The sequence below is a fragment of the Pimephales promelas genome, chromosome 24 (genome assembly GCF_988280905.1).
Source record: "Pimephales promelas chromosome 24, fPimPro1.hap1.1, whole genome shotgun sequence".
NCBI classification, from domain to species: domain Eukaryota; kingdom Metazoa; phylum Chordata; class Actinopteri; order Cypriniformes; family Leuciscidae; genus Pimephales; species Pimephales promelas.
In genome coordinates, this window is record NC_142792.1 from 2,839,158 (window position 1) to 2,852,945 (window position 13,788).

Here is a 13,788-nt window from a genome sequence, read left to right on the forward strand (position 1 = left end):
AATCCACATTGTCTGGTGTGTGTGTATGTGTGTGTTCTGCTTAGTGTCTGTTCAGTTTGATTTTGTTGCCAGTGTTTTTCATTGTATTTGTCATTTTTAACTAACGCTGCTTTTCTTTTTCCCCCTGTTTGTCTTTTTTTGTCCTGTTATCCCATGCCGTCTTTCTGTCTGCTGCCAACGTGTCCCAACGCACAAAATCTCACCAACACCAAAACCAACACTGCCTGGCGGACCCTTGATGTGTGGATGTGTGTGTGTGTGTGTGTGTGTGTGTTCAGCATCATGCAGAGAACAGAGAGAACCCTGTCACCGCAGGTAAGAAGCTGACATTCACCTCTGTGTGTGTGTGTGAAAGAGAGATGTACATGTTCACAAGAAGCTTGTGTTATTTCCCCTTACACATTTTTCACTGCGTCATTGTGTCATTCTTATGCAGATTTTGATGTGCATTTAATTTTCTCATCTGAAGACGTGCACAAACACAATCATTACTGATTTACCGCAATCTTGTCGCAGTGAGAAAATTAATAAGTATTACAGATAAGAGTTTCAGCACAATACCATATAATAATTGTGCCTATTTTTGTTCTGTGCATTGGCCACTAGAGGGAGCGCTGCACAACTAAATGTGCATCTCAGAGTCAGACAGACAGCAAAAAAATATGGCTTTTTGGTGTATCCAGCTCAAAGCTATTTAATTTGACATCAAAAGTATCACAGTGTTTAAATCCAATTAAGGGAAGATGCCTTAAGAATAGGGTCAAATCCTAGATTTCACAATACTTCATTCCCAATTAAGTATCAAACGTTTTTGTACTAGTTTTCTGAACTGCAAATGCAGCATTATTTAATTAAATATGCACTCATTTGCATACATTTCCAGAACAGAAATCTAAACGTTGGAAGTCAGGTTTTATTTTGTTGATATTTTACGGTTTTCTCTTTTTATCACCTCATAAATCTAAAAATATTGTCAACAGCCAGAAAAAAAATAGAAATAATATCAGGCAAATGATACATGCACTGTCCCTTCACAATTATCCTAATTTATAGACCAGCAAAACAAACTCAATGAACTGCTAACATCGTCCCAAGTAGTCTTGCTCAGTGACTTTAACATCCACGTCGACACTCCCTGTTCTAATAGTATTTAATTGAATGTAGTTTTGGACTGCTTTTCTCTCTTCTCTCTTCTCTTGTGAAGCGTCCTTGGGCTTGGGAAAGGCACTCTACAAATTAAACGCAAAATAAAAATAAAACTACAGACTTTAAAAATATAGTGTATTATACACATTTTTTTTGGTAGCACTTTACAATAAGATTCATTAGTTAACTGCCTTAGTTAACATGAATAAAGAATGAACAAAACTTCTACAGCATTTATTAATCTTAGTTAATATTAATTTCAACATTTACTAATATATTATTAAAATCAAAGGTTGTTTTAGTGAACATTAGTTAATGTACTGTGAACTAACATAAATAAGCAATATGTCTGTTTATCTTTTAGCAATTCACAAATGTTAGTAACAAATGTATTGATCATTGTTAGTTCATGTTAGTTAATACATTAACTAATGAACCTTATTGGAAAGTGTTACCAAAGTGTTGTAAAGTGTGCATTTTTTTTTCTTTGTGTCTTTCTAAAATAAACTTGTAATGAAAAGCCAAATTGCCCGAAATCTCAAAATTGACCAGTACATAAAAAACAAAAAACCTTAAAACCAGATCTTACCAGATCTTACCAGATCAATCCTAAAAATGTGTGTGTGGAGTGAAAAACAGCCACTGATTCAACGTTCAGTTGTTTTATAAATGCATCTTCTGTCCCTGTTATTCTTCCATAGCTGCCTTAATGCCCGGTGATGATGCGGCGCTTCTGACCCCGGGAAGGATGAGTCAGCGTGGGAAGGAGGCGGGGCTTCACACGCCCAGTAAAGACCTGCTCACAAGCCCCTCCCTCAGCCCGTGCGTCAGCTACACCCACGGTAAGAGGACACACACCACCACAGCTGCGGACACATGGATTTCCCACACAAGTCTCCATGGGCTGAAGGCTCTGTGGTCAGTTTGGCCGAATTTTTTTAAAGGTCGCATCTGCATGATAGTGGAAATCTGATCCCAGACCAGTTCAGTGTACAGGTTACATCAGCTGTAAACAATCAATCACTTTATTGTCATTACACCATGAACACATGAAGTGTACAGGTGATGAAAGCTCCAAAGCATGATATGGATAACAAGTATAGGCACACGTGTACAGTAGCAAACAATGCAATATTACACTATACACAGTCAGAGCACAAGGACATCTAGTTAAAGTAATCGTCACAGTACAAATATTCATTACAAAAAAGAAAACAACAGTAGATCATGCATAATGGGAACAGAAGCGAAGTCCATGTTGACTTTAACACTTTGTTGACTTTATCAGACCAGTGTTGCTTTTCACCACTAGAGGCTGCTGAAGTGTCATGATATATACGTGCAGCCTTTTATTGTATAGTTTCTAATTAACACAGTTCCTTAATTCATAAAAATCACAATTTTATTGTCAAGATATCACTCTTTGAGCAATTCCTTCATTCACAACAGTTTGATTGAGGAAAGCAATTTATTTGTCATAGGATCCTTTCAGTTGTTATGGGGATTAGTAAGCCAACATTATTATATAAAATATTAATTGTTGAATAATAATAGCCATTTAATAGAAAGTTTGTATTTAATATGTAGTTGTAAGTAGTATGTTGGATACCTTATATCTGCAATTTGAGTAAAAAAACAAAACAATAATACAATTGTGCAAACAAGCATTTATATATATTTCTTCAAATTAGTCTTTTAATGAGAATCGTATGAGAAGTTCATGCACTCTTGCTCTTCTCTTCTAGGGTTTTGTTAATGTTCTATTCCAAAATATTGTTTTATTTTGGATGCGATTAATCGTTTGACAGCCCTATTTATTAGTATATTTGAATTGATCAATTTATCCTTTTTAGGGTTTGAGAGATAATAAAGATATTGTTTGATAAGTGCGATCTCTGATTGTTGTCTTTGAAAACCAAAAGGTGCTAGACCCGTCAAAGTTCAAGCTCACTGTGATGTTATGCGGAGTGTCATGTGTTCACCATAATCCCTATGTCATTTACAGCCACCTGTGACACACACACACTCCAGTCTCACATCTGTACACCGCAGTTATTAATATTTTCAGTGGATTTGCCTTTTATAATGATGATTTTAATCTGATTAAATGCACCGCGTTCCTGTTTGTGGAGCTTGTTGTGGTCCCTGATTCAAGCACTCATGTTTGGAGCGTCATATGTGTGGCGTAACAGTTGTTTGGCTTGATGCTGACACACACACACACCATCACATCTGCACAAAACCTTTCAGTGCCTTCGCATCATGTCAGATCTCCATAGCAACTGCACCTCGCCATTCTTTTGAAAGCCCTTTCAGCCTCTTCTTTATAGTCACGGATGAATCACGGCGGTTCGGGTGTGTTCTGATGATATATAATAGAAAGTTTCTTTGTGAGTTCATCTTCCAGATTTGGGCCACGTTTCACTCAATTATTCAGTGCCGCCGTCACCAGCAACCCGACACGAGACGCACCTTTCTCCCGGAATAGCATCAGTACACCAACTGAGATGCGCACAAATCCTCTTTACTGTCCCTCTTGCTCTGTTTGAGACGAGAGCATGTGTGCTCGGCCTGGATTTATTGGATTACAGCCCATCAGTAAATGAGGTTAATATGCACACACAGCATGCAGCTCAGCCAATCGAAAGTGGCTTTTCCTAGATGTTCCGTCACTGTGGCCAATCAGACGCAGGGTAATTTGCATAGGGGAGGTCAGGTGTGAGCATGCTTTTCACATTTCGTCTACTGTGTCTGGGAATATTATGGCAGTCCTGTGGACCAATGAATGTGTGATCGTCAATGGAGAGGGTTGGACGTAAAACCTTTTGTATGAATGACTTTGTATATTAATCTTCCTGCACTCAAGGCAAGTACTCAACTAGTGCTCTAATGCTTAGAGTATGCTTAGTATAATTATTTAATGTCGTTTGTTTGTATAGTTATAGCCTTCTTTGTCTGCAATGGTACCTGGTGAGAACAGAATTCAAGTTTTAGTGTACATTAGTTAAGGTCAAAGTGGTTTTGTGATGGAGTATTTCGACTTGAAGATGACAGATGAGATTGGTTCCTTTGGTGGTTTGTTTAGTAGAATTAAATGTTGTCTGACTCATAACGCTTATTTGTTAGGCTGGTAATCCAGGCTCATAGCCGGATTGCATAAGGCTTCCAGTGGCTTCCAAGACTTTAGTGCATTGACCAGGCTGGTCGGAAAGCATCATATTTGTTGCTTTTTCTTATTTTTATCACTCATTTGGAGTCGTATATTTGAGCTTCTTTGTCTAGGTTCAACCAGCGTCATGAGGTGCATCCTGGGATGCTTTTTGAACAAAACTGAAGTTCAGAAATGCATGGCTGTAAATTTACAATTTATATCTTATATTTTTTTAGGGATGCACAATACTATTACAGAAAGAATATGAGTCTGAAACTCCTCCATTGGGCTTTGATTATGAGGCGTGTCGTAACCAAACCAGGACAAAAAAAAACAACTCTGCACTCAATTGGATAGTCGGTAGACCTACCAACCAATCAGAGCAACGCATAAGTCAACTCCTTTGCATAGCGCAGTTTTCAAATACAGAACGTAGCCTAACTTTATTTATTTTAGAAGTTAAATAACGAGTGTTGCTTCTTTTACTTACTTCTCCATGAGTGCCACCAAAGGATAAACCACAACGACCACAGGCTTTTCATTACGTCCCATCTTCTGTACGACCGTCAGAGCCAGCTGATAAGTTACACTTTTCTCGAATCATGTAAGAAGGACGCCAAAAATATCTTTCCGATCGACAAATGCCTTGATTGCAGTTCTCTGTTTGTCTATTAAAATGAATGCGCTGTCGATTTTTTTTTTTTTTTTTTTTTTTTTTTTTTTTTTTTACAAAAGACGCGACAGCGGACTCTATACATCTCAATTCTCCAGCTGCAGTCATCTTTGAAAAGCGCACTTTGATGACGTGAGGATTACGTTACTGAAGACCACCTGTCAATCATCGTATAAAGCCCGCCCTGGCAATTTGATTGGCCCGATGATTTCTGAACCGATCATAATTACTCCTCAATGGATCGAGTCCAGACTGAACTTCCCGTCCAAAAAATGTTGTGGGCGGAGTTCGGGCTGGCATCCAGGCTACAATACATCTGCTCTAGTGGTTTTCAATTCATGAGTCAATATTGCATATATCAGCTGATATTAGATAATTGTGCTTGCTTTTTCCCTCTATTTATACATTTAGATTACTTTGCTGTCATCTAATGATCGCGTAAACTACAGTCAACCAACAGTTACAGCCTCAAGCACAGTTATACGATTCATCTTTGTGAATAGTACAGTGGTCTGAATCATTAACCGCTCGGCTGCTGACACTAATACGCTAGTTCAGTTTAACCTGCTGAGTTACTCATTTAGTTGAGTGGGAAAGAGTTCGAAACGTAACTGTTTTTCTTGCGGAGATCAGTTTCACATGAGAAATTCCCACACCTGCTCACGTTACTACAAAAACTTTCTCTCACACACACACACACACTGTTGCAGGGAAGGAAGCACAGATAGCACACTAGAGCCCGACCGATAAAGGATTTTGAAGGCCGATACGATACAAATATTTTTGGTTTTTAAAATCCGATATATCGGCCGATACTTTTTATTATTATTAAATATTGTTGGATTTCACACACGTGTAAAAGAAAAGCTAACTTTTCTGCACAAGATACGTTTGATACTTTTTCTCTATGTCTAAATGTTCACTCCTCGCAAGTATAACTTACATTTTACAATGCAGGGACTGTAACTAGAGATATGCTAGTTATAAATACAGTAATCATTACTTTATTTAGGCAGAATAAGTTCATTGTGGTTTCCAAGCTCATTAATGTTAACGTTAGCGGTCTTCCACTGATGATAGTGGTATTAGCTTGCTTTGTGGTTAGCTAGTCTATGATGAGCCATAATTTAGCAATAGATAACATCATACTGCAAATTGTAAAACATACATTTTCAATATAGCAGGCCAAGGAGAGATAATTAAAGCGTGTTTCGTCCGTTTTTATTTTATATTTTAAATATTCATTTATCGGCCATTATAACTGCCGATACCGATATAATGGAAAATGCCTAATATCGGCCGATAATATCGGTCTGGCTCTATAGCACACTATTGAGAAAATGAATTGAGCTCCATGAATGTATCACAAAATAAGATACAAAGGGTTTAAGAATTAAAGGAACAGACTGCACTTGAGTACAAATCAGGTGGCTTTTTATGGAAAAGATTAACATGGTGTTGACCTCGGGTGTTTTTCCACATAGTTTACTATAAGTGTGTGTAAGTCAGATGGTCTGACATCCCCCTCCACGGTGGATAAATAGATCCTCGTCCCCAGAGGTATGTCCCCAGATCTGTGACTGCCGTCATCAGCTTACGGCTCAGAGCTAAAGTGAGCATGTTTTCACCGATCTGCGGCTATAGGAACATCGCCTGCCATGTTTGATTGTGCTCAGTAGATTTACGGATTACCAGCAGAGATACCTGCTGAAATTAGCCGTTGACTCACCTGCCATATCACTTCATTCAGAGACACAATCAGCCCATAAAGACTCTCCTGATGTGTCTAGAGTAGTAAACCGTTCAACAGCCAAATTCCTGAATCCGATGGATGGATGGATCTGTAGATACATTGATAGACAGATTGATAGATAGATCTGTAGATACTAGGGGTGTAACGATACACAAAACGGACAGTTCGGTTTTGACGTCTCGTTTCAGTTCGGTTTAGACCGCTAAAATTGCTTCTTCTTTTTTTAAACAGTGGTTTAATGAAAAATTGTCTTTGTCTTTAAATTAGTTCAATTGCAATTAAACGTTTCACAAGGTTTAAAAAAAATTGCTAATGCTGTAAACTATATAGGTAGCAGCACATTACTATAACATTAAAGGTTGTAGCCTAGACTTTTAACCTAAATTCAGATGCTATTCATTTTTTAGATATAATAATGAACACATTGAATGAAAACATGTAAACTGAAAATTACTCTAATTTGTTATTGAAATATATTTTAAACATACATTAAATAATCAAGATATCATTAACAGGTTAAGTGAAATATAATATATAGACTAACATAGTGCATTTATTTAGTGCAAGAGTTCATTTATAAGTTGTGGACACTGAATCACTTGCCTGTTGAGCTAAACATAATGCTAGTGACAAGCTATGCTGTTTTATTGACGTATTTCCACTGCTGAAACACTGATTACACGATTAAACGAGTTATGATGCCTTTCAGTAAGTATACTGTATCGTTCAACATACCTTCAGGTGTCCATTCTGTAACGGAGGAAGAGTTGATCGCGTTTACTCGCGTGCCGCGCTGCCGCTTGACATGAGGAGCTACTACTACAGCGATCTGTCACGCCACATCAAAGAGCGCCAAAACGCCATTTATTGTTTGAATTTCGTGATCAAATAGACAGAATTTGAAAGATTACACCTGGCTTATTATCCAAAGTAACAAAACACGGAGCTTGTTATTTGATGTTAATGGTGGATAGGATACAAAACTGAATTTGTTGTGTACTATATACATAAGACATGAGGTCCATTGAGCCGGCTGGGCGGGGCCGGGGTAGCAGGGGGCGGGGCGTGTTCGGTTCACAATAGACTGCCGAAGTTACGACGTCACTCTGTAGGCCAAAACGCAGAAGTGAGTTAGCATTTTAGCACTACGGTTCCCTCGCTCTAAAGCCTATGGGATTTTTAAATGGGTTTTTGCTAAATCGCCTGAAATAAGGTCTCTGGTGAACAGAGCCTCTAAATATTTTCATGTTTTGATCTCTGACATAGAACACACGGTTATAACCAGCTTGTGGTTTTTTAAACTTTATTGTGTCTGATTGTGTTTTTTAAAATCTTTATATAGGCTTCAAAATGTATACATTTTGGATTAACTTGTAAAGATTATCTTGCTAGACAAAACGTGTAAGGGTCACAACCGTTTGTTAAACACAGATCTTATTTTTTGCGATTTTCCAAAAGTCTATGGGGAAAATGCATTGCTTTTCGACCGAGGGAACTCATGCGCCGCTAGCTTCCGGGTTGTCCTACAAAGTGACGTCATCACTTCGGCACTCTATGAGAGTATCACGATTCGAATCGTGAGTTCTGTATTGCGGTTTTTCAATTCGGTTCGAATATCGTTACTCCCCTAGTAGATAAATTGACAAATAGATGATAGACAGATTGATACATGGATGGATGGATAGACAGATAGATAGATCTGTAGATACATAGACAGATAGACAGGTGGATAGATTTGTAGATACATGGATGGATTGATAGACAGGTCGGTAAATAGACTGGTTGGTCAGTAGGGAGAGAGAAAGAGGTCTCAGGTTGTTAAATGCTCCTCAAATGAAGCAAAACTTCCGTTCAGCACAGGACAATGAGCAATAGGCTTTGAATTATACATCCACCAGAGCATCTTAATTAGTTATGTTAATCAGGGCATCATTCACAGCCATCCTGCTGTCTCATCCGTTTGGTGCTCCTGGTTCTTTTTGGTTGCCTAGCAACTTCAGAGTGACATCAGCAAGACACTGGGAGGAATGCTCTGATTGGTTAATATGCCCAGTGTGAATTATGATTGAAGAGAAAAAAAGATTAATCATGAAGCCTCTTGAACTGCTTCATTCTTTACTTTGATTCATCTGGAGCTCTTCTCCAGTTCACTGACCAAAAACAGGCTGAATTTACACAAGCTGTACCGAAACATTGAGTTTCTTGTTGGAAGAGATCAACTTCTAAACTCACTTTGGATCCTAGTGTGACTAGCATCGTTTAGGACAGCCTGTTAGTGCTGTTTTGCATATTATCGTCATAGTTAGGGTCAGGGATTCAAACTAATTCCCTGTACTTAGGCATCTTTGACGGGCTGATGTAGATGTTATGCATATGTATATTTAATTAGTGGTGCTTGCTCATGTAGAGCTTGGGTTAGTGATTTGAAAAGCACAGAGCTTTAAGTATTACATTTCACCATGTAATGTTTCTTATTGTCCGTTATTTGAAAGTCAATGATGCTTGATTGGAAAAGTTTGAAGTTGTAAGACTATGGTAAGTTTGGTTTGGCTCTGTAACATTGTTAGTACAGGATAAAACCTGAGTTTTACGAAAGGCTCGTGAAAGATGGATGTATATGCGGCTGTATCTTCGCTAGGGTTGGGTATCGTTTGAATTTGAACGATTCTGATTCCGATTCCTTGTTTCGATTCCGGTTCCTAACGATTCTCGATTCAGATTCTTTTAAGAGGCAGGGTCAAAAATGTTTAGCTAACCTTGCTAACCAACGGCCTTTCTGAAGGAAATACTCCTTCTGTAAAAATACTCCTTTTGTCACAAATTTTGCATTTTGCCGAGATTTCGTTATTTTTAGAAAAGTGAAGCCACACTTTGGATCGCCGACGTAAGGTACTCATGTTCGACTCGCGTGGTTATGCCAACACTTCCGGTAGACGCTTCTTCGTTGGTGTTGTTCAGCGGTTTCTTCTTCCACTCGGTGGACTGTGAATATCGAAACTAGGAATCGAAATTTTATCTTTTGAACGATTCCGGGAAAAACGAAAAGTTAGTCTCGGTTCTAATCGATACTCGATTCTCGATACCCAACCCTAATCTTCGCTGTGTAAGATTTGACAGATCGGGTTAGATGTGTGCCTTTGTCCGGAGATGCCGATGGCTTGATTCTGTTTTCACCAGCACTGTCAGCAGAGACTGTTTGAGAAGGAGGCGTGAGTGTGTTTTAGATATTCAGCTACAGTGTCCTTCGTTACGCATTCTCTCTGAACGAGACGCAATACAGGATCTCTGGAAGAGAAAATCCAAACTGAGTCATAGTCACAAAAATATAGAAACATGCAATGGTTCAGTCATGAAGTCAATCTGACAAAGGCTTATTAATATGTTTTAAGAACAAGTCATATTTCAAATTATATTTTGGATACATGTATGTGCTTTTGCATTTCACATTATTGTCATGAGATTGAGCTTAAGCACATCAAGCACAATTTTCATTTCCATAATTCGTACAAATCTCTTTCTTAATACTATAATGGGAAATATATTATTTGAATGGAAAAGTATTTATGAGACTTTTGTTGTCATCTAATTTATGCTGATTTAAATAAAATATCACAGTGTAATTGAGAATACTGAGAATAAAAAAAGGTTAATTTTGCTAAAAGAATGCAGGAAAAGAGCAGTGTTATATATATATGTGTGTGTGTGTGTGTGTGTGTGTGTGTGTGTGTGTGTGTGTGTGTGTGTGTGTGTGTGTGTGTGTGTGTGTGTGTGTGTGTGTGTGTGTGTGGAATGCAAAAAAAATGTATTGTCCTTATACAAGATATAAAATAAAACACTATCCATCCATCCATCCCTTTATCCACCATCCCTTTATCCCTGTATCTATCCATCCATCCATCCATCCCTTTATCCATCCTTCCATCCATCCCTTTATCCATCCTTTCCTTTATCCCTGTATCCTTTTATCCATCCATCCATCCATCCCTCTATCTATCCCTTTATCCATCTATCTATCCATCCATTCATCTATCCATCCCTTTATCCATCTATCCATCTATCCCTGTAACATCCCTTTATCCATCCATCCATTCATCTGTCCATCTATCCATCTATCCATCCATCCCTGCATCCATCCATCCATCCACCCCATATCCGTCCATCCATTCCATCCATCCCTGTATCCATCCATCCATCCATCATTCATCTGTCCATCCATCCCTGTATACATCCATCCATCCACCCCATATCCGTCCATCCATTCCATCCATCCATCCATTCATCTGTCCATCCATCCCTGCATCCACCCATCCATCCACCTCATATCCATCCATCCATTCCATCCATCCCTGTATCCATTCATCTGTCCATCCATCCCTCTATCCATCCATCCATCCATTCCTGTTTTTGTCAGATTTACCACATACATCATGCAGTCAGATCAGAATGAAACTGAAAAAAAGAAAGAGGTACAGATCTAGTGACGTAACAGCTCTAAGCTTTTTTTTCTCCACTGATTGTCATTGCCGTCCAAGAATCTGAGACAGGGCTCTTTCTCTCTCTCACACACAGACGCTCTAGAGCGAGCGAGAGAGGGAGAGAGAGAGGGAGGGAGGGCGGGCTGCAGTGAGTAACACTGAGAGAGAGAGCCTGTGTGTTTTCAGAGTGCAGTTGGTCAGCTGTAGTACTAGCAGCAGTGGAGTATGTCTGAGCGTGTGTGTTTGTGGTGACTGCCTAATTACCACAGCAGCCCCTCAGCCTCGTCCTCCTCAGGGCGAGGCCGTCCTACGCCCGCCCTCATGATGAAGCAAGAAGGGATTCTGGGCCGCCGCCGGTTCTCCACCTGTGGAGGAACCATCTCAGGCCGCCCGCCCCATCCAGACGGACGCAAACTCATTCGCAACGCCTCGTTTGGGGGGTACAACGAGCTTTCTGTCTGCTTGCCAGGTGGGTCTCATCAACACCCTGGTGTGAATCAGGAAACTTTCACATGTTTTATTTGCAGTGTAGTTTCGATCACATTCCTCTGGATTGGTTACAGTGTGAAGCATTGAGTGTAGCCGAAGTCTGTTAAGTTTTATAGTTTTGGCAACTTGCTGTCGACTGAATGTGTGCGTTTGACTCTTGACTGCCCTCCAAATTAAAGTGCATCTATTAACCGACAGCACGTTAGCATCTGTTACTCATTGCATCGCTATCCTTCAAGTGTGTGACGCACCATGTCTCTTTCAGCCTTCAATAACACCTCCTGCTAATGCACATTTTTCAGTCGTCAATTCTTTATATCGACATTGTAACGATTTGGGTTCCTTGTTTTAATTATTGAAGAATTTATCCTGACTATGGATTTATCCTAACTATAACTCAACAATATGCCAAACAAATATTTGATTGGTTTTGTTTGATATTTTGTTGAGTAAATTATTATTTACTCGTTTAAAGAATAATAAAATGGAGCCTAAATTGTAATAATTTTGTTACTTAATTGTACTTATTTAAGTCTCATGATTAAGTAATATACGTTTGACTCCAGTTTCAGTGAAGATCTTGTCCAGTCTGAATTAGACTCGCTGATAAATTTGAGACTTGCCTTTAATTATATTATTTTACTACTGCTTTCTGTCTTCATTGACTGAAGATTAATATCCAAGAACTAAATCATGTTTTTTTTTCTTTATTATTAAGTTAAGCCAAGCTTGTTCTGAATAAGAGCCAGTTCTCAGTTACCAAGTGTAGGTCTCAGAAACCTCATTTGATGGTTGACATTAGGGTTGGAATAGCATAAATCAGGACAGTTTTTGTTCTTTGTCGTCTTCTCAAGGTCAGTAAATCGAGCTGTTCAGCCGAACGCAGATGTTTCTGCCCCAGCTTTTGAGTAGTTTCAGCTCTCATAGTGAGTTTGACTCATATCAATGTGGCCTCCGCTCATGATTATGACTTTAAGAAGAGAGGGATGCATTAAATGCACAGGCTCTGGATGCTGGCTGATGCTCGCCTTCATTTAGCATGCTTCAGAGATGGTGTTTTTATTTTAATACTCGCATTTGTACGCTTACCCGGGATTTTCATGATTGATATCCTTTTTAGTGTTTTAATGGAGTCCATTGAGCAGAGATTAGCTAATGGATCCAGAGTGAATTGCATTTGCACAAATCTTGTCCGCGCGTGACGTTCACCTGTGTGAAAATAGCAGAGTTCGCTTAAAGGGTAATAGCTTTGATTTAATACTGAATCACTCAAATCCGGATTGGATTGATGGATCATAATAATGGAGTTTTTTTCGTATGTAAATTCTTATTAATTTTCTCCATAAGCATAACTAAACTGGCCGGCTCAGAAATGATTCACATTTCTTTCAAAGTAAAGTGTGAATTACCTTCTCATCCTATAAGGAACAGTGGAATTTGATTGGGTTTTGGGGGTTTTATTGTGTTAATAAAATATGCACACAAAAAATATATAATTTATGTATTTGAATTTGCATGTAAAATTTCCATTCACTTTGATTGCACAGTTTAAGCTAACAAGCTAATAAAGCTAATGTGATTGTAAATTTATTTTTACAATCAAGGAAAGTTGTTTAAGAGGTGGAGCAAGTGATTATATGCTGATGAAACGTTACTTTTCATTTGTTTGATTCGATTCGAATGACATTTTAAAGGGATAGTTCACTTTGAAATTAATTTTTGATATGTTTTAGCTTACCTCAAGGGCATCCAAGATGTTTTCAATTTTGATTTTTAGGTCAAACCGTTCTTGTCTGTCAGTCATATAATGGAGGTCTATGGTCACCACCTCAAAGAGCATGCACAGAGAAGTCCAAATTAAACGATTTAATGACTCGTAAATGTAAGTACACAATGATGGCCTAAGACACGAAACGAGCGGTTTGTGTGAGAAAACGGTTTGACCTAAAAATATCAAAATTGAAACTACTGCGCAAACAAAGACGCCTACATCTTGGATGCCCTTGAGGTAAGCTAAAACATCAAAAATTAATTTCAAAGTGAACTATCCCTTTAATGTCATGTTTACTCATAAAAAACACAATTTTAATGAAAGTGAAAG

At 38.6% G+C, this 13,788-nt stretch overlaps 1 protein-coding gene across 4 annotated transcripts in view; it reads left to right on the forward strand.

Moving 5' to 3' along the window:
- The window catches only part of osbpl8 (oxysterol binding protein-like 8), a 62,763-nt gene that overhangs the window by 27,287 nt on the left and 21,688 nt on the right, over positions 1 to 13,788 (forward strand). For 2 of the 4 annotated variants that reach the window (XM_039660756.2, XM_089127337.1), the window contains 2 exons: positions 279 to 315; positions 1,848 to 1,988. In XM_039660756.2, the coding sequence (XP_039516690.2) occupies positions 279 to 315; positions 1,848 to 1,988 (178 nt within the window). Of the gene's footprint in view, positions 1 to 278; positions 316 to 1,847; positions 1,989 to 11,378; positions 11,668 to 13,788 lie in introns of those variants that run through there. The other 2 variants (XM_039660759.2, XM_039660758.2) reach the window with 2 other exon arrangements.